Below are 22,543 nucleotides of genomic sequence, written 5' to 3' on the forward strand. Positions count from 1 at the left end.
ACTTATGCAGAACTGCTTTATCATCTGTTGTTGGTAGCTCTCCAGATAGGACTAGTTAGGTGTAATGATTTTCCCATTTACTGAAAAATATTCTATTTCAGTAAGTCTTGCCCACTCAAACCACAGAACCTAACCAACTGAAGCACATGCCCATGCAAAAAAAAAAAAGGATAAATTTATTTATTTTGTGTGTGAACTACAGAAAACTTAAGAGCATATATATAAATAATTAAAAGCATACATTTAAAAGAATAGACATAAAAAAAACAAGAGTGACATAAATATGCTACTTGCATAAAATATTACACAAAAACAAACTGTCAAATTTCACTCATCCAGTGACTAATATACTTTAAAGCTATTTCATTACACTGCATTAAATCTTCTTGGGTACATATTAATGTCTATTAGGCAGTTGCAGAAGATATTCCATGTGTTTCACCACATGAGCAGCTGTCATTTCTGTATAGCCCCATCTGATCATATTCTTCTTTGATTTGCCCATTCTGGAACGAAGTCTATGCAATGTGTTCCGTCTTTTCCAGCCTAGATGTAAGCCAAAGGAAGAGATTTGTTTAAGTTCAGAGCCCTCTGGAGATTGTTCTTGCCACATTGTTGTTGTTGACCTTGTAACTTTTATGGAATCAACCACCACTGAGTGAGTAAAACTTTTCCTTGATCTTAGCCTCCTATGTACTGCAATATGTCCATACAAAGGATACTGTTCATTTAGTTGTTGTTTTTGCTCATATCTACTCTGTGTTGTCCTTCTGATGTGAGGAGGTCTAATACCAAACAGTGAGTATAGATTCAATTTTTGTAGGCTTAAGGCAGCCAGTAATGCCTACATGTTTCATTAAGAACCTTGTCAATAATTTTGATATGTGATGATCTTTTCTAAACAGAGCTAGCATACTCGACTGTCAAAAAGCAAAGTGCCAGTGCAGAGGTGTGCAGTACTTGTGGACTTGCACCTCACCAAGATGATGTTAATCAGTGCAGAATATTATTATGTATTTGAGTTTTAGCTGCTGTCTTCTTTATGTGTCGCTTATAATTTAAGGTCCTATCTGGTGTAACACCTAAGTGAGTTGGATATGGATAATTGACCAATTTCACACCATTCCATTCTGTATTCAACTCTCCTTGCCTCCCTATTATTGAGATGGAAAAGACACATTTGGGTTTTATTGGGATTTGGTTTTCCTTATAGTAAGTGTCAAGTTTCTTGTGTGAGCTATTTCTCAATGTTATCAAAGGATTTTGCTTGATGAGCTATTGCCTAGTCATCTTCATATAAGGTTCTTGACTGTGGGTTTATAGGTTAGTTGTTATTAGTATATATATATATATATATATATATATATACTAATAACGACTAACCTATATATATATATATATATATGTTGAAGAGGAGGGGGGTGGGGAGCACATTTTTCTGGATATGCCATCTGCTCTTTTTTTCCTTGAAATTCAACAAAGAATCTCCTGCTAAACAGCAGCGACCTAAATATCTCCACTAACTGATAGCTGTTTGTCATGCTATAAATTTTGACTATATATATATAAAAGCCTTCTAAGATTTAGTGTGTGATATGCTGCTGTCAAATCTATGAATATAGCTCCTGTTGCTAATCCCCCTTTCAAAGCCATCTTCATTAAACTGTTAAGTTTAATGCTTGTCCAGTGCATGATCTTCCTGGTCTAAACCCTGCATGTTATTTTATCAGCACTTTCTCTATTTCTGGACTTAATCTTTTCAAAATTAACCTCTCATACAGCTTCAGCATTGAGTACAGGAAAGCTATAGACCTGTAGCTCTTTGGATCTTCAGCAGGTTTACCAGGTTTCAGGATAGGTATTACTTTTGCCTCCATATGCTGGGTATTTTAGCAAATTTCCAACAAAAGCGGAAACAACCACTGTTGTTTTTTTGCCCAAATTCCTTAGGGTCTCGTTTCTGATATCATCTATACCAGTGGTTTTTCCTGGTTTTAAGGCTTCTTCTAGGTCCTTTTTAGTAAATGGTGCTACAAAGAGATTATTTTCTGAATTTCTAACTTTTTCAATGTAATCTTTAGGTATTTTTTCTTCGGTACTCAGTTTACCATTCAGAGATAGCTGAGTTGCACTTTAATTTGCATTTATATTAACTTCAGTTGCTGCTGTTGTGGGGGTCACCAGATAATAGCTGTAAAAATAATAGAAATTTTAAAATAATTATATTCTGTGGAACTCCTTTAAGTGCTAAGAAAGTTTTAATATAAACGTAATCCATGTTATCCCATGGATTACGTTTATATTAATTCTGCTCTTTAGCTGGCTGAATTATACTCGTTCCATTATGTTTATGGACTAGAAGACTTTAAAATCTAATTTCTGAATGCAGAGCACCAATAAATTTAATATTAAAAAAAATCAATAAACCAAAATCAAACAAATACATGTCTTATGTTGATGGATTCACACAGTAAATAAATAATGTTCACCTGATACACAGCAATGTGGTTTTTCTATTGGTGTAGTGATAACTCATTATAGCAGAAGTTAAATACTGTATTTAGATTAATATTAATAATTTCATTTCAATTTTGTGTACTAGAATCAATTATATTTCAAAGGCTATTTTCTCCCATCCCATTCACTTGGATGTCAGGCTCAATGGCCTGTCAGAGCCCAGTTTTTATTCTAAACCTGTTTACAATTGGGCAGTCAATCCTGTCTGTAAATGGTACGTGTTCTGGCTGGTTTGTGGGGTGAAACCTGAGTTTCTGAGAGAGGGAAAAACCCTGCAACTGCCTATACAAGACCAGCTAACTCACTTTCAGCTGAATGCTCTGATAAAGGTTCTTTGTGTTCCAGAGAAGATTTGAATCCAAGTCTTTCCAGCTGAGGACATCTTTTTGATATCAATTGAGCTATGAAAGCTACTTTCTCAAAATGGCATCATACATTCATTCTTAAATAGAACAGGAGATATTTACATTTTTCAGTCAATTTCTTAAAATACATTTTGTTGAAGTATTCGAAATCACATAAAATTCTTCCAAGGGCACGTAACGATGTTTGCAAATATGGAGCTCCCCCATTATTAGACTTAACATTATATAGTGTGGACTTTCCTTATAATTACATTTAGGAATCAGCACCTGTCTGCAAGCATCTCGGACTAAGTTTTACTAATATTTGCAGTTACCATTTTATGACTTACATACCTGTCATAAAACTGTTCTTTCATTCAAAGGTGGGCAATGTTCTGATGGTAAAAAGTTGAAATAATGGAATATACAATTAATAAGATATAGATGACAATGTTTTTAAGATTCGCTGGCATTAGTGAGTTTTATGCAGGAAGCGAAAAATTGCATGTTGTGGGTGGGAACCACTTAAAAAAATAAAAAAAGAATATGTTAATACTGGGGGGAAAAAAAAGGACCTGTGTAGCTGAGTGGAAGTGGCGTTTGCATTCGTAGTGCTAGACTGCATGAAGATAGACTAAAGTTTGTCCTACTGTCGACTTTCTAAGCCTTTCAACTAGTTCTCATGTTAGTCGATCTCCAGCATGGGTAAGTGGGTTTTCTGTGCTGGAAACTTAGGTTTTTTGTCCTGTAAACTCAAGAAAATCGAATAGAACCTACATTATTTCAGATAGTAACATATTCTGTTAGCTGAGTGGAAGTGACATTTGCATTTATAGTGCTAGGACACATGAAGAAAGACTTAAGTTGAAGTCTAGTTGCTGGCTAGAGGAACTTTTTCTAAGCCTTTCTTCGACCATTTTCCAAGTTAGTTGATCTCTGAGACAGGGAAGCAGGTTTTCTATGCTGGAAACTCGGATTTTTTTTATCCCTTAAACTCAAGAAAATCGACTGTAGAGCTCTCATTATTTCAGACAGTAACATATCCTGGCAGTTTGCCCATCTCTTCATTGGTTGTCACTTATAATTAGTGATAGTCATGGTCCAACTATCTGATTGGCTACTGGTGGAGATTGAACTTCCCATTCAGTCTCTAAAAGCTAGATAGGGTTAAAAGGCCTTGCCTACTCCCTGATTATTTATCTTATTACTGAATAGTCATAAGACAGTTGAATACACAGCTATCAGTCATGCACTGAATGCAAACTGTAGCCAAGTTTGCTGAGCCATTCACATACTTAGCTCATATGGCTCAGAAAAATGTATGCTATCAGAATCTGGTTATGTTTCATCAATTTCAGCTCATGTTGTAGATAATCTGGACCCTCTGCATATTTCTCTCAGATAAAGCTTACAACAGCTTAGAAGTTGAAAATGACATGATCAAACCAGCACTAAGAAACTGTGATACACAAAATCCTCAAATTAACTATAAATAATAATAATTTTTTTTTAATAAGTTTTCTTCTTTCTCTTATGGATTGATATGCTAAGTGGCCTATCAATCTCACTCCATCATTTTTTTAGTGTTCCAAGAACAAGTAAACAACCTTTTTTCCCCCATAACACTGATAAGGCTTAAAATCTTTAAAAAAAAATCTTCAAGGTGGGAGGAGTGACAGTATTTTATTTTAGAACATCTGAAGTAATAAAAACCACTGGAGTTTAATTAAATTGTATGGGGGGGGGGGGGGAACAGCCTGTCAGTTTTCTGTTAGTGGCCAAACTAATTTAATTTAAAAGTACATTCTGTGGCACAGTTAATGTACCACATCAATCCTTAAAAGGATTGGACTAGATGAGCATTAGTAGATACCTACTAATTGTAGCTTATTCAAACAATTACGGCCATGCATAATTCAGTTTCTTTCCAAGTGGCCTATCAATCTCACTCCATCATTTTCTTAGTATTCCAAGAACAAGTAAACAGCTTGTTTACTTGTTCAAGCAAATTGTACTATAAATAGCTAAAATTTAAAGTTTAATCTCGTTTGAAGTTTTGAGAGAAGAAAAAGTTATTACTTTTTCGGAAATTATAACACGTGTTTAATTTATACATATGGTACTAATGTACTATAGGTTGATCAACCAACCTTTCATGTATGGGCTCAACATAAAAAAAAACATACGTGGCTTGTTTATTTTGATGTTTTCAATCAAGGTATCAAAACTAAAATCTTTTAAGAAAAGAGGTGTTTGAATGGCTAATACTGGAATGTAATATGCATATAAACATTAAGAAAAATAATTTGCAAATTAAGCTTTTTGGGATAAAGAACATAAAATGGCCTTCAGTTATGTATACTACACAAGAGCAGCAGATATATATAACTTGTATATAACTTTTTTTTTTTCTATTAAATAATTATGCATTTAATCACTGCTTATATTTTAAATATGTATACAAAATGTCTGGATATTATAGAAATGTTAGTCTAGTCTTTAAAAAATGAATTTTAAAGCAATTTTAATTCAAAGTGCATAGCATAGAATTAGGGTGTTGATGATTGTGTACACTATTGCATATAAGAAATGGCAATATGTACAGTGTTGCTAATTAGCACATTTAGATAAATAATGTTTGAAACTATTCAGAAGGTGCTTGTTAGTTCTTTATAAATAAAGTATTCCTGGATTTGTAAATCAAATTACAAGGGATGTAAATGCTATCTCACAATATGCATTCCAAACACACACTTCCATGGTAATATGTCACTCACTGAGTTACTCTGTGATAACTTAGAACTCAAAAAATATCTATACCGATGTTAATTTTGACAATTGTTTGCATGGCCATATACAGAATGTTGTAAATAGTATTAAATGTTTTAACATGCTGTGTTATTTGCAAATTGTTAGATATGCAGTTTTTAATACAAAGAGTTGTAAAACAAGTTATATTTCTGAAAATTATTTTGATATCCATGTTTATCCGATTTTTGAAAGTAAAACAACTTGAAATGTATATAAACCATTGTGCAGTCATTAATGTATTATTTGCAAGTTCTAATATTTTGTTTGTATACACGAGAGAGCAGATGGGCTTACTCTTTTAACATCTATTTTAGAGGGACATCTGTAAAATGCAGAAATTTTAAGTTGTTTTGAAATTGTCTAATTTACAATTAAATACTTTTTTTGGGAAATTTATCTGAAAAATAAAGAATTTAATTGAACATTCAACAAATGATATTTATTTTTTATTTGATATGGAAAGATTCACATCACAGTATATATAGAATAGTTTGCCTTCCATGTATTACTACAAATTATTTAAAATATTAAGATATTTTTCATATCTGAAAAAAATTTAAAGAAAAGTTATTGATAACCATCTTAATTGACAGCTCTGAAGAATAAATCATTTCCCATACAGTTTCTGCAACTGTTGTATTGCTTCAAGCTGCCCTTCTAATCTTGTCATAACACTACTTGCTCTGTAGTTTTACATATCCCTTCTCAACCAAAAATCCATATCTTGTCATAACACTACTTGCTCTGTAATCCATATACTCAATTACCTTCCAAGTTAAAGCTATATGATCACTCTCCCATAGTGATTACCTTGTTGAAACACAAACTTCAGGTCCACATCTTCCTTGTTTCCAATTTTTGTTTGGTTAGTTTAAAATCTTCCATAATAATTACTCATTACATTTCATTTACATCCCTCCTCAAGCCTATAAACAATATATATAATATATAGTCAGCCTTCATGCCACAATTGTTTTTATCAGAGGTATCCCTCCTCCTGTCATTTTTGTTTATGTAGTTGATTAATGCCAAACACTATAAAAGAATTAAGTATTACTTTAACAGCAACAGTAACTTTTGTCCTTCTATGCAAGGACTTCAGCTACAGAAAATAAGATTCAGAAAAATACAGATTGAAACTATATACAGGGTGATTATAAAATAACTTCAGTGTTCAGAGTCCTCTAGCGAGTAATGTATTGGACGAAACACACCAATATTCAGTAGACGTACACAGTGGAACGTGGGGATTCGATTTAACGGGGGGAAAATAGTACCAAAAGTCGCCAACAGGGGAAATTTTGGTGCTGCCAAATTTTTGTAGGTGTGACTAATGAATGATTAAATGGCAAATGAGAGACAGCACATCAATTTCATGATGTTTATTGTTAATTACAAATGAGGTTCAATATGACCACCATTCTAATGTTCCAGGAACTTGGGAACTGCAAAATTCCCAAGTGGCTCGCAACATATCGGAATAGATTTGTCTCACGTGTAACATTCGATCTTTCAAAGCTGGAATATCAGGTACATGTCCTTGATACACAATGCTTTTAAGAAATCCCCCCAGCCAGAAGTTCACAAGGATTGAGATCAGACGATCTCGGTGGCCATGGCGTGGGAAATGCACGACTAATGATTCTTCTGTCAGAGAAATGTCACAAAACATGCTGTACCTGAAGTCTGATGTGGGGTGGTGCACCATCCTGCATGAAGATGGTTGAATCGAGACATCCTCTTTGCTGCAGTTGTGGAACCACAAAGTTCTGTAGCATATTGGCATACCTGTTAGCATTGACAGAACAGGTCACTGGTCCATTTATGTGATTTTCCTTGTAAAAGTATGGACCGATGATAAAAGATGCCGTAAATCCACACCACACTGTGACTTTGGGCGAGTGGATAGACATCTGCAGACACGTGCTGATTAGTTGCAGCCCAAATGTGACAGTTGCGTGTGTTAATATCGGCATTCAAATAAAAGTGTGCTTCGTCACTCCATAAAATCTGCCACGGCCATGCATCATCCACCTCCATGCGTGCTAAGAATCTCAAAGATAAGTCGATTCATGTGGGCACAATTCTTGAACATGACTTGATTTTATAGGGGTAAAACTTCAACATCTGATGTAGTATTTTCCACCCTGTTATGTATGCGATATCCGTTTGTTGGGATATTGCTTGTGCACTGCTGGTACCCTGCACATTCATCATCTGTTCCACAATAGCAGTTGCAACTTGTTGATTGATTGGTTTGCATCCCCTGCCTACCTGCACTGCTAGAGTTCCAGTAGTTTCAAATCGCCAAATCAGTTTTTGTAAGTTTGTTATGCTAATCAGTCCTTTTCGTATGCCAAAAATCACGAAAACAAGCACTCTCATTATTGTTCCGTTGATAATAAAGTTTGACTAACAAAGCATGCTCACGTAAGGCATCAAAAAGCAGTTCGTCTACGAACTGCTTTTCGAAATCTCACAGGCTTTCCTTTTATTGCATGATCGCTCACAAGAAACGCGATAATGCAAATTAATGCATTTTGCTTGGTAAACAGCATCAAAATTTCCCTTGTTGATTTTTGGTACTTCTTTTTTTTCGTTAAATTGAATCCCCATGTTCCACTGTGTACGTCTACCGAATATTGCTGTGTTTCGTCCAATACATTACTCGCTAGAGGGCTCTGAACATGTTATTTTATAATCACCCTGTATATAATAACCATGATTATTGCAAATAAGAATATTGTACAAAACTGTTGTGTGTTTGTGGCACTGTTGAGTACGTATATGATATGCTATTAACTGAATCACTGCTGAGTTATAAACCAATTTTACTGCTAAGATTCTGGTGAAATGGGTAGGATTGAGCATAATTTCTAATATCTGCAAGATCTCTGAGGCACATTCCGCTTCATGCTTTCTAGACTGATCATTGCTTAAGATCATGAAGCTTGATCTGATCCATTTGTTATTCTAAGAAATTCTGTTTGTAATATGGAATTACAATTATATCAAAGTCAGTAAATACCTGGATACCTCAGGACTGTACTTTGGTTACCAGCACAAAGGTGGTTTTTAATTTTGAGACATTTTGCTGATTCTGTAATGAAGATAAGGGGAAGAGCAAAGTCCTTTTATTTCATGATTATTAGTTTTACAGCATGGCTGAATGAAACAGTTTATATATCTGTACACCGGAGGTAAAGGGCACTATGTCCATTTTTTTATGCATCCAAAGTAAACTGCTACTTGTCCACTTAGTGCCGTGCCCTTTCCAACTAGCTAATCCACTTATTATTACACACAGGTGATAGTGCTTTGCACAACTGAAAAGAGCATGAAACAAAACATTAAAATATACCTAAAACTCAATTCTGTAAAAAAAATGAACGTAGTGCCCTTTACCTCCAGTATACAGATTATATATATATATATATATATATATATATATATATACACACACACACACACACGAGGGTGGTCTGAAAAGTTCTCGGCCTAACAATGAAAAAACGAATTTATGATTTCAAAATTATTTTTATTTTTCAACATAATCTCCCTTAAGACTAATACATTTATTCCAGCACCATCATCCCATCCCTGTAGTGGTTCTCAGTAAGATCTCCAAAATACCCCTCTACAGCTGCAATCACCTCTTAATTCAAAGAAAAAGACTGACCAGCAAAGAAGAGTTTTAGTTTTGGGAAGAGATAGAAGTCAGAGGGAGCCAAATCTGGGGAATGGGGTAGATGTTCCAACAATTCATACTGCAGATCCCTTAATTTTCCCATTGCCAAAACACTTGATTTTTTGCTAAAAAAGATGATTTGTTTCTTCTGCAAACCAGATCTTTTCTCATGAATGTTTTCATCTAGTCTGGTTAAAAGATCAGAATAATATTCCCCGGTTATTGTTTTAAACTTTTCAAGATAATTAATAAACAAAATGCCTTTAGCATCCCAAAACACCGGTGCCATAACCTTTCCTGCTGATATAACCGACTTTGTCTTCTTTGGTGCTGAACAACCGGCTTCTGTCCACTGTTTTGATGGCTGTTTGGATTCTGGTGTGTAATGGTGAATCCAAGTCTTTCCATAGTAATAAATTGACACACAAAATCAGTTTTATTCTTGTTAAAATGCTCCAAGCACTGTTCAGAGATTTTCATGCAAGTTTGATCTGCTGTGAGCAAGCATGGCACCCATCTTGTGCAAAGCTTTTTCATATGCAATTCTTCATGCAAATATATCCTACACATTCTTTTGAAATGCCTATAGTCTCAGCAATTTCACGCACTTTGACTTGCCGGTCATCAAATACCGTATCGTGCACTTGATCAATGATTCTGGTGGTGGTGTTACACTTTTTGGACGTTCTTCACGTGGATCATCTTCAAGGCTGGTACAGCCACATTTAAACTCTGCAGCCTATATCTTAATTGTCAAAAATGAAGGAGAAGAGTGTCCATAAACTTTTATGAACTTCAAATGAATTTCTTTTGGTGTTAAACCTTCTTTTACAAAGAATTTTATAACCACACGATACTCAATTTTATCCATTTCAAGGGATATAGACAACACTTTTGCTTCAGACAGCTGTATAAAACAAACTACTTGATAGAATGACTTGCAATTTCACATGGATGTTTATGACAGATGTACCAACATAGAAATAAAAAATCTCTTGCCAATAATGTTGCCATCTATGGTCGAGGCTGAGAACTTTTCAGACCACCCTCATGTATGTCTGTGTGTATATAAAATCCTGTTCATCCCAGAATATGGCAGCAAGATATTGGTTTTCTTTTGCTGTCTTCTTTATCATAAAGAGATGATAGACTCAGGTAATGCTGATGTGATCTCTAGTATTTGAGGTCATTCATGATGCTGAGCATGTAAATACATACAGGCACACCCAGTCATACAGCATATTAGGTTCTTACCACTGTCATCTAACAGATCATTTCTTCCATTACCCATTTCAGGTAACATTTTTAAGCAATCACATACAGTATGTGAGCAACTGACATCATAAAAATTATTTGTGTCATTATACAAATGAAAAATATAGAATAATTTTTGCAAAAACTTGTACCGAAATAGAAAATCTCTTATTTTGGAAATAAGATTGTTACATATAATTATGGATAACCACAGTATTAACCCACCAGCTGGCCATGACGTCTATAGATGTCCAGCTAAATCTGGATAAGATTCTGTAACACCCGTTGAATAACATGGATAAGAAGTGCAATTTGGTCTCACTATTTCATCCACCTGCTGGTAGGGAAGTTAACTAGTGTAGCACTTTTCACTTCACTAAGAACTTTATCTTTCTTTTAAACAACAGCAGTGAAATGGACCATACATCTTAGCGTCAATATACTATCATCACAAAATTTAATTTGACCTTAGTATCTAACATAACAGGTTTAAGAGTTTTCTTTTCACTAGATGCATCAGTATTCTTACTTTGGTTTTTATCTGCAATCATAACTTATGTTGTTGTTGCTAAACAGTTCATAGCAAAACAATGAAACAGAGAGATGCAAGGCAAGCTGCATCTATGAAAACTAAATTAAATAGTTTAATTTAAAGCAGCATCTTGTCACTGAAACCACTGTATGAGTAAGTGCAGTATTGCATAAATGGGTATTGGCCATAATTCATAATTCAGCAATCACAAAGGTTGAAGCATACTTGAGATGCTAAGGTGGCTTTATTTAATGTTAGAGTGTATGGTTATATAGCGTGGAAATAATTTTCTATTAATAGTTTAGTACTGCAAAAAATAAATAGATAAAATAAAATACAAGATTCATCAATAGGGGGTGCTTAAAGGTCAAAGCTGTATATCTGAGAGGAGACCTCCACATAGCCTTTAAAGGAATGCGGAGAACCGACCAGGGCTTCTGACCTAATGTCCAATCCTCACCTTCACGTGGTGCACCCTGTTGGGTATCTACCTAGATACTGAACGAATGAGAATGGGCTGGCAGTTTGGGATTTAGCCAACCAAATTGTATTTTTATTGGCTTAAACCAAAATAAAAAATGATGGTACAACATGACAGAATTTCATGCCAGCTGGGGCGTCGCCCGGTTAAACAAGGTATTGTTTTCACCAGGGAACCAGCGAGAAGTCAGCTACTGGAACAAATCCTAAAACACGTCCCAACTCAACATCCCTAGAGTTAAAGATCGGTACTATCAACATAAGAGTCCTGAATGACAAAGAAATGGAGCTAGTTAAGTACCAGATCGACATAATAGGGGTGACTGAAACAAAAAAGACGAAAACTGAGATCTTTCTGAGCACTAAATACAAAATGTTATATTCGGGCAATGACAATCAAGGAAAAGAAGGAGTAGCCATAGTATTCAACACTAAATACGAGGCAAACCTTCTTGAATGGTAGGCGGTCTCAAGTAGAGTGATGTGGGCAAATACCAGAATGGGGAACTGGACAATGAGACTTATTTGTGATTATGGTCCCACAGAAGGTTCTACTAAGGTAGAAATGGAGGAATTTTTTGATGCTTTAGGAAAAGCAACTGATACAACGAAAAAGGAAAAGTTCGTCCTTGTTGGGGGATCTAAATAGCAGAGTAGGAAATGATTGTCAGACATACAAAAATATTTTTAGAAAATTTGGTGAAAAGAGCAAAGCTAATAATAATGGCAAATATCTGTTGGATTTCTGCTCAGGACATGGACTGGTTATTACTAACCCCATGTTCCAACATAAAAATGTGCACAAATTCACATGGAGAGAAGGGGCAAGGAATAAGAAAAGTCTCATTAACTATGTTATTGTTGATACTGATGGTTTCTCCCTGGTGCAGGACACCAGAGTGTACAGAGGATTTGAAATTGGAAGTGATCACTATTTAGTCATGAACAGGATAAAATTGAATTTCATATTGAAAAGAAAAACATATAAGAAAGTTTTAAAGCGAATAAAAGTTGAGCAGCTCTCAGATGCAAACTGTAGACTAAAACACACAAATATTATCGAAGAAAAAAAATGAAAGAATTTGAGAACAGGAACCAAACCTTGGAGATTCAGTGGCAAGCCTTGAAGAAAACCCTGATTGATTCAGCCGGAGAGGCATGTGGTGAGGTTGTCTGCAAGGACAGAAAAATCAGAACTCCATGATGGACACAGGAAGTTAAAGAGGTAGTGAAGGAAAAGAAGAAAGCACATCAAAAGTTCCTGGCAAATAAGTCAGCTTGTGCTCGTAGAGAATACAGAGACAAATGTAAGAAAGCTAAACACTGTAAAATTAGCTAAACAAAATTCATCAGAAGACTTTGGTAAGAACATAGAAAATAAATGTTATAGATACCAAGCAATTTTATAAGCTAGGTTTTTAATCCTTTTTCTCCAAGTAAGTCAAGTTTGCGGCTGCACAAAGTGCAACACTAGGCAACCCATTGTAAAGGTGAAGTATTGACCACTTTCCTTAGAATTTTCCCCTAATGCAAAACACATTTCCTTGCTGAGATGTATGATGCTATGCATTAAGGAAATGGTCACTACCCATACCGGTTTCGACCTTTATTGAGGTCTCGTAAGTGGGAGCCAGAAACTAGCTCCCACTGACGAGACCTCAATAAAGGTCGAAACCGGTATGGGTTTTCCTTAATGCATAGCATCATACATCTCCGCAAGGAAATATGCTTTGCATTAGGGGAAAATTCTAAGGATTTACCAAAGGAATTAGAGACGATAAAGGTGACATGAAAACGGGAGAAAAAGATATCCTTGAAGTATGGAGTAATTACTTCGAAAAATTGCTAAATGAAACAAGCAGTGATAGCACAATGGTAAAAAACATTCAACAGGCATACAGTCAGAAACACATATCCATACTTGAAGTAGAAAAAGCCATCAAAGGCTTGAAATGTGGAAAGGCAGCAGGAATAGATATTCGACCAGAAATGCTGAAGTATGGAGGTATAAAAGTCTTACAGTGGCTGCACTGCATAGTTCAGAAAGCCTGGACAGAGGGACAAATACTCGATGATTGGAGTAGAGCTCTCATAGTACCCATATATAAAAAGGGAAATAAAACTGAATGTGAGAATTACAGAGGTATTTCTCTACTGAGTGTTCCTGGCAAGATCTATGCAAGTATACTTGAGAAATGGTTGAGAATTGTGGAAGAAAAGCTTGGTGATGAACAAGCTGGATTCAGGCCAAATAGAGGCTGTCAGGATCAGATCTTCACTTTATGACAAATAGTTGGGAAAGCATGGGAATATAACAAAGACCTGTATTTAAGTTTTGTCGATCTGGAAAAGGCATATGACAAGATGCCAAGAGAGAAGCTATTCAATACGCTACAGTTATATGGTGTCAATAGGGCATTATATCAAGCAATACTTAGTCTGTATTTGAGTTGTAAGTCGGCAGTTAGAATTGAAGGATGTACAGGAAGATGGTTTAATGTTAAATCTGGTGTGAGACAAGGATGTACATTATCCCCTCTGTTATTCATTATCTATATGGATCACATTATGAAGGAAAGTGGTATTAAACCTGATATCAAAATTGGTGGTGTTAATGTTAGCTCTTTGCTTTATGCAGACGATGTTACCCTTCTAAATAAATCCGCTATAAGATTCCCTGACTAAATTGAATAACTGTTGTAATAGATATGGTATGAAGGTCAGCAATAACAAGACAAAGATAATAAGCAGAATCACTGAAAATGTCAACTGCATTGTGAATGGAGAACCTGTGGTCGAAGTAAAACATTTCAGTTACTTAGGCATGGTTTTTAGCCAAGATGGTAAATTAAATATGGAAATAGACAACAGAATCAACAAAGCTGATATGGTAAGAAGTCAATTGAATAAGAAAGAAATTAGTTGGAACACTAAATCAGCTGTATACCAGTTTGTTCAAACCAGTTTTAACTTATGGATCTGAGAGCTGGGTCAGAAGTAAAACACTCGACCAAAGACTACCGATATGAGAGTGCTGAGAAAGATTAGGGGCATGAACAGATGGTATCAATGGCAATGTTATATCAAAAATGACATGAAAGAACTTGACATTGTCAGCATTAAGGAATGTGTTAGCAGAGCTAATCTCAGGTGGTATGGTGACCTAAACAGAATGGACGAGGAAAGATTAGCAAAACAAGTATTCTCTGCCAGATTGGCAGGAAAAAGACCTAGAGGAAGACCAAAATATAGGTGGATTGATATGGTAAAAAGTGCCTTAGGCGATAGAAATAAGATCTGGTAATGTTGGAGTCTTGACAAGTAACAGACTGATTTGGAGGAAAATTGTAGATAGGGAGTTAGTAATGATGTAATTTTTTCATGTAGTACTATCATATCCTGTACACCCCTTGAGAGTACATAACAGGAATTCAATGATGATGATTCATCAATAATGGATATAAAAGTCTTTGTTCAAAAAACAATCAACCAATGCAAATTTACTAATTCAAGATCAGAAGAGGTCATAGGATTTAGCATATCATACATTAGGGGAGTGTCAAAATACACTGCAGGATATAAAGCCAATTCCCAATGTTAGTAACCTCTTAGATTGGTTGTAAAACAAAGTATCGGCTTTACTTAGTTGCAGATTACAGAGTTCCTAGTTTCCTCACTTCTGAAAATATACACAACCAGTGTCACCGCCAGAATCTCCCTTTGAGATGGACTATTGCAGGCAGTACTGAATGCAATCTCTGAAATCTGGAACCTAGTTTTTGGTTTCTGCATTCTGGTTTTTCGATTTCTTTCCCAAGAACTTTAAAAAACAAGATGGTCTCACACCAGGTAAGGTCAGCCTGTCTGTTTCACCTGTCTGTTTACTATATGGCAACTTATATACCGTATAGTGAATATATCTGTAGCCACATACCTGAAACAACAATAAACATCAATATATCCTATGTGCCACCAATTTCAAGCAGAATGCAGAGAGCTGACCAAGGCTGCAGACCTAATGTCCAATTCTCACCTCCTCATGGTGTATCCTATTAGTAGATTTTATTTTGGGATTTAGCTGACCAAATTGTATTCTTATTGGCTTAAACCAAAATGATGGTATAACATGACAGAATTTCATGATGGCTGGGGCATTGCCTGGTTAAACAAGACCTCCTACCCATTGCTTTTGTAAAGGCACCAGGGTGAAAAGTCAGCTTACTGGAACAAACTCCAACTCAACATCAGCAGAGTTCAAGATTGGAACTAGCAGAAGAATTGGACATAAGTACCAGATTGGTATGATAGACATTACCAAAACAAAGAAGACAAAAACAGGTGAGATTTATCTGAGCAAAGATGTTATATTCATGGAATGAAAAGGGGACAAGAATATCTAGCAGACAATACTAAATATGAGAATAATCCTGAATAGCAGGCAGTAGCGAGGTAGGTGAACATCAGAATGGGGAAATGGACAATGAGATTTATTTGTGCCTATGGATCAACAGAAGGATTTACTGCCTTCCTGATATTTATCTTCCAGATAAACATCAGAAAGGTAGTGAAATATACTATCAAAGAAGAACTTGAGCCATTTTTCAAGGCATTAGAGGCAAATAAATGGCTGTGGAAAAGGAGCAGTGTTGGTTTTTATTGGAGATCTAAACAGAGTAAGAAATGGTTAGACATGTAGAAATCTTTTTTGGAAAATTGGAAGAAAAGAGCAAAGCTAATAAGTACCTGTTGAATTTCCAGGACATGGACTAGTTATTAACACCATGTTCCGCCATAAAAATGCACACAAATTCACATGGAAAGAAGTAAGAAATAAGAAAACTTATTGGCAATAGCAATAGAAAAATTTGTTTTTGTATTGAATTTTTTTCCCCTATGTTGTATTTTAAATATTAATAAAATCATTTGATATGTTTTGTTTTTATGAGTAATAAGGGCATGTATTGTTTCATGAAACTTGTGTACCAGGTTACAACAATGTATTTCTCATTGTGGTTTGCAGTCAAAAAAAAGTTTAAAAACACTGATTTAGAGTAATAATTTATTATTGCTATAATACAGCTTTTCATGTTAATTTTTATTTTCAGTCAGGCCTAGAGCCGCTTCTTGCTCTGCAATCCATTTGTATGTTTCTTCTTTTTCTTTCAAAAATTCTTCTTGTTGTGCTTTTAGTTTTTCACGATATGCATTCAGTTTATCATTTCTTATTTTATCACAATGTTCTTGTATTAAACGACGTATCTCACCTTTGCGGGTATATTTAACAGGAATTATTCCAAGTGGTGGAGGTGTATATGTTATCTGAAGCTCCTTAATCAGCCAATCAAATCTGTCAATGTTGTGCATTCTCATTAATCTCAAAGCTTTATTTCGTTTACTTACCAAAGTATTCAACGCATGTTTCACTTTCTTATCCTAGGTGGAAAAGAAAAAACACAATCTTAGTATAAAATTAATACACAAATAATATAATCTAAAATATTTAATGTGTCAAGTTTTTGCAGTCATGGGATCAAGCATCACCGAATGATAAATCCAAAATCATTAATCAATTCCATGTGTAATTTTTCATAAAATGACCAAGCTACCAAGGTTTCTAAAATTTGGTATTTGGAATTCCTACAAAAATCTGTCAAGCCATTCTAATTTTATTATTTCAATCAAACCATTTGATTGACATGGTTAAGATATTTAATTTTACATATATGTAAAACAGATATTAACTTCTGCCTTTGAAGACATTTTGTAGTGTTTGGAACAGACTTGACCCAATATTTTAAGGTTTTTAAATATGTATCGGAGAGAGAGTAGAAGGATCACTATAGTTTTAATACAAATTTTTTTTAAAGATAGCTTGAAATTTATTTACATTGAAGTAGTACAAATGAAATTATGATACAATAGTAATGAATAGAATAACACCAATGATAACAGATATAAAAGTAATAATATATATATATATTATAAAAAATTATTTTAAAAAAAATATATATATATATACTGTATACACACACACACACAGTTGGGTCTCCATATTCGAAGGTGTCAATACTTCTTCCGAAACATGAAATTTCAAGAAAATCTATACTCTTGTCCAAATAGCCCAAAATGTTTTCTAAACACTTATGCAACCATTTACGATTAGCAGAAAAATATTTAAATGCATTTAGCAGGCTTTAACTGCGTAACATTGAGTAACATTTTAGATCCATGTTTTGAAAATACTGTATCAAAATCTTATTACATAGTTAAGAACAAGGCATGCACCTTAGTATTCGCCACAGGATTCAATACTTGTCAGTGGTAGGATTTAAAGGATGGAGAAGCAGGACTGGCTGACATTAAGACTTCTTGTTTGGCCTTCTTCTGTTTGATGGCTAGACAGGTATGCTGAGGCATCTTCTTCCAAAAATAATGCAGTCTCATCAGCATCGAAAACAAGGTTTATATTCCTGCTCCTTGAGTTACCAGGGTAGGCTTTAATGCAAAGTAATCTTTACATTATGGTAACAATGCCTCTCAAATTTCTGGACCCAGCCTCTGCTGAGAATGAAAGTGGTTTCTGTGGTGCTGATCCAGAGGGATTTGCTGCTTACATCTGTTGTAAAGAATGAGAGCCCCTTAGCAGAAATCATACCAATGTTCAGAGGCAAGTTTTTCTTATGCCATTCTTCAATCCAAATGAACAGTTCATTCTCCATATTTATTATATATATAAGCCATGTATTTAGTATTAAAAATTCCACCAGTTTGCACTGCCCCTCTGATCTGTTTCTTGTTTCCTTATGTATTATACTTTCATTGAACCACATGTTAAAAATCATTTTTCTTGGCCTTTTTAGGCTTCTGTCCATTACTGAATGCACTTTGTTTAGAACTCATGGGTATTAATATATCATCAAATTCCTGATATAAGGGGTGTACGGGATATTATGATGGTATACTACCTATATATATGTATTTTATTAACTCCATGTTAATAAAATACATATATAAAAAGAGAAAGAAACCTTTCAAATATGTAGCATAGTGAAACATCAAATGCAATACACCTAGGGCCAAATATATAGGCCATAGAACCTGTAAAATTAAGGGAAATAGATTATTATTATTTGTCACCTCCAGGGAGTCCAAAGACTCATCGAGGGAGGGCATCTACTCTACAGCTCTGCTTCCACCACTCACAATCCACCAACGCTAACCACTCGGCCAGCCAGGCTGGCAATAGATATTTATCTAATACGGCTTGATCCATAACAGGATTACTTAACCTTATACAAATAGTGTAAATCATCATGATTATAGTTAACTAACAAATTAAAGTGGCAAGCCATGTCAGGATTTGAGTGTTAACTGATAAACAAGGAGCACAAAGGGGAAAAAAAAAATTGTTGGCATAGGATATGTACAAGATGTCTGTTTCATTTTTTATTTTAATCAGCATATTTCTATTAACAAATGATTCAAACTAATAATTCTACATTGGCTGAGTAGAATTTATTTGAAATTTGGTATTTAGGATCTATAAAAACTACTCAAGTCATTTCAATATAGACAAAATTTATGTCAAAAACATAATTTCATTTTGTCAAAATTATGTGTCAGTATTTAATAAAACAAGAACTTGACAGATTTTTTACAAGGTACTATTTACTGGAGTTCTTTGAATATCACTGTTACAGACAGCATAATTGTGAATATGGAAATATGGACAATAAAAAGTTTTACTCTGAACAATTTTAATCATACTATAAATATATATGGTACAGATTAAAATTTTTAAGCAATTGTAAGAGTTCACTATCTCTAATGCTCATTTGGCATAATGCTTAGTGTAGGACAGAAGTTTGTTAGGTAGTATTAGTCCAATGTTCAAGAGTGTTAGATAAGGTGTTTCTTTTTCTCATTATGATTCCATTTTTAGCAAAATTTGAAATACTTTCCAACTATAATTGGATAATTTTTTACTTGCAAAATAATTCAGTAAGCTTCATTGCAGGTTTCCCTCCTGCAGCTGAAGCATTTTTATTAGCAACATAATGTTCTCTGTCTTAAAGGAATTTGATATTTAGGATCACTATTAACATTTGTCCAGTCATTTCAATTGAAGATCATTTTGATGACAAAATTAGAAAAAAAATTATACCAAAAACTCTAGGTTAAACTTTTTTTTTCATGTAGCTTCCACTCAAAGTTTGTTTTAACATCTACAATACATTCATATTGTGAGCAAGCTGTTTTTTTTTCCTTCCCTATTTTTAAAATTATTGTATTTTTTTGTATATTTATTTATGTATACATTTTTTTCATGGTCTGGAAACCCTGCTCTAGAGAACAAACATGGAACCTGTTCAAGCTGCTTCAGGTTTCCAATAAGTAGGATGGTGGTTTCACACACTAGACAATGAAATTCATCTCCCACCTAAAGACAATCACAAAGTCCTTGAGGGGTCTTGAAAAGAGTCATGTACACACAGTTTTTATGATTGACTATAATCCTGAGTGAATATTTGGCTGAGTGGTCAGTGTTAAATCCTATTAAAGATCCTGCTATGCACTTGCATCAAAATGTTAATTACCCCTTCTCTACTAACATTTGTGAAGAAAAAATATTTTAGAAAATCAATCCCCCCCCCCTCTTTTTTTTTTTAAACTAAACAGGTGTTTATCCCCCAGGCCTATGTATCTGGTGTTTCAGTGTGTACACACTTGCAACTTAGGATAAATTTTCAGTCATCTTTTAGCATTTTATTATTATAGTGTGTATATGTGTAAAAATGCAGTATAAAAAATGTAATTATATAGAATAAGACCCCTTTATTCACCAAGCTACACAATATCTTCTGATATTACAGTGAACACTCCATACAGAAATTTTCATATAACAAACTACTCTTGATGAAAGACTAATAGATACATTCGTATGCTAAAAAAATTTATCTAAAACTATAGTCAGTCCTCAACTTATGACAATTCTGTTCCAACAATCCTCCCACAAGTTAAAAATCACTACATGAACCATAAGGATATATTAACATGCATGAGTGCCAAAATGTGTAGGTCTGTTTTGTTATATTTTTAATTGATTTTACCTTTGTTTATAGTAAAAAATACAATGTACAAATTATAACATAAAATGACTACATATAATAAATAATGAAGCATGAGTGTACAGTGCTTTCTGCATTCACCAATAAAATAATCATCTGGAAACACATGGTGCAAGAGTAATTCTTCAAATTGCAACTTTATTGATTGGATAATTACTAGAGGAGACAGAGAAAACCAGGTCAACAACAAATTATTCTTCACCATACTATATGAAAGATCTGGACTCATCTTCTGGAGACCAAGATAAGAGCAGGAATAGGTTTCTTTAAAAATTTGTGCATTACATCCAACTTAGTCTGCACAGTTTATCTTCTCTTTTCTGCATAAATTAATAACAGGCAATTGCAGCTTGCATCATTCTGCCTACTTTTGCTAAATCACATCCAAACCTCCATTTCCACAAACAAAATTTCATTAATAGAGGCAAATACTTTCTGCCAATTTGTTCCACTATAAACGTTTATACCTTCACATTTTAGCATTTTTGGTCGAATATCATCTATTCCAGCTGCCTTTCCATATTTCAAGTTTTTGATGACATTTTCTACCTCAAGTATTAATATTTACTCTTCTTTGCATTCCTCATGTTGGAGGCTTAATGGATTTTTTACAACACTCAAAAAGAATTAAAATAGACTTTAATACTTCCTATATTTCGTCCTAGTCATTAGGACATCTACGGGGATTACAAAAAAATTAATGTAACATATGCACAAATAACAAACAATACTAAGCCCAACCACGTGGGTGACACTAAAGTCCTATCTAGGTAGAGCGCCCTCTAAGGGCAGTAGTAGGTGGCCTGGAATGTAAGGTGGGAACTCTGGTGATGAGTGTTTCCCAAATCTTCGGAAGCTTAATGCACCCATATTTATTGAGATTTCGTTGGTTTTGAGAGCTGCTGCTACTTCTAAGAAAAGTCTCTCTTTCTTGAATTTGCTGTGGTGGAGCATGGTGGTTTTCTTCCATGATACTCTGTGGGTGGTGTCCAAAACATGGTCAGCCAAGCCTGAATGGCCATAGTTGTGTTTGAAGATGTAAGACTTGTGTTCCTCTAGACGGATGGATGCTGATCTGCCTGTCTGTCCAAAGTACGCCAGCTTACAGGAACAGGGTACTTTGTAAACTCCAGGCAGAGAGAGAGGAGGGAGCTGATCTTTCGTAGAACGGATAAGGGTAGCCAGTTTGCGGTGGGGCTTATATGCTGTGTGTAGATTGTATTGTTTTAGTATCTTGGCTATTTTTTCAGATGTGCCACGGATGTAGGGTATGGTGATGGCATTTTTAAAATCTTGTTGAAGAGAAGGAAGGGGAATGGGGGAGGAGTTGATTATTTTTTTGATACTGTGATCGCTGTAGCCATTGGAGAGGAAAGTGCTGTGTATGTGGTTAAGCTCATTAGTGAGGGCGGTTCCACTGGAACAAAGATTGTGGGCTCTCTTGGTAAGAGAGCCCACAATTTTAATAATGCCATATTGTTGAGAGGGGTGGTGGTGGAAGAGTTTGTGAATGTATCTGCCTGTGTGTGTGGGTTTTCTGTATACGGTGAAGGTAAGTATCATTAGGCAGGCGTGTGACTAAGGTGTCTAGGAAGGATAAACAATTGTTCTTTTCCTTTTCCATAGTGAACTGGATTCTTGGATGTAGACTATTGAGATGACTGAGGAAGGAGTCTAACGTGTCTGGGCCATGAGGCCAAATAGAGAACACACTTCCCAAAATGTTCCTATATGCCTGGTGGGATTCATTTTCTACTCTGCTATTTAGATCTCCAAATACTACTTTTTC

At 34.8% G+C, this 22,543-nt stretch overlaps 1 protein-coding gene across 1 annotated transcript in view; it reads right to left on the bottom strand.

Annotated features, from left to right (window-relative positions):
- Positions 1-16,657: 16,657 nt before the first annotated feature.
- The window catches only part of bonsai (28S ribosomal protein S15, mitochondrial), a 40,474-nt gene continuing 34,588 nt past the window's right edge, over positions 16,658-22,543 (bottom strand). Inside the window, exon 6 of the mRNA XM_090404108.1 lies at positions 16,658-17,059. Coding sequence (XP_090260234.1) covers positions 16,715-17,059 — 345 coding nt within the window. The 3' untranslated portion in view covers positions 16,658-16,714. The remainder of the gene's footprint in view (positions 17,060-22,543) is intronic.

The sequence above is a fragment of the Typopeltis vanoorti genome, chromosome 14, assembly GCF_054136105.1.
Source record: "Typopeltis vanoorti isolate ZY-2024b chromosome 14, IOZ_Tvanoo_1.0, whole genome shotgun sequence".
Classification (NCBI taxonomy): Eukaryota; Metazoa; Arthropoda; class Arachnida; order Uropygi; family Thelyphonidae; genus Typopeltis; species Typopeltis vanoorti.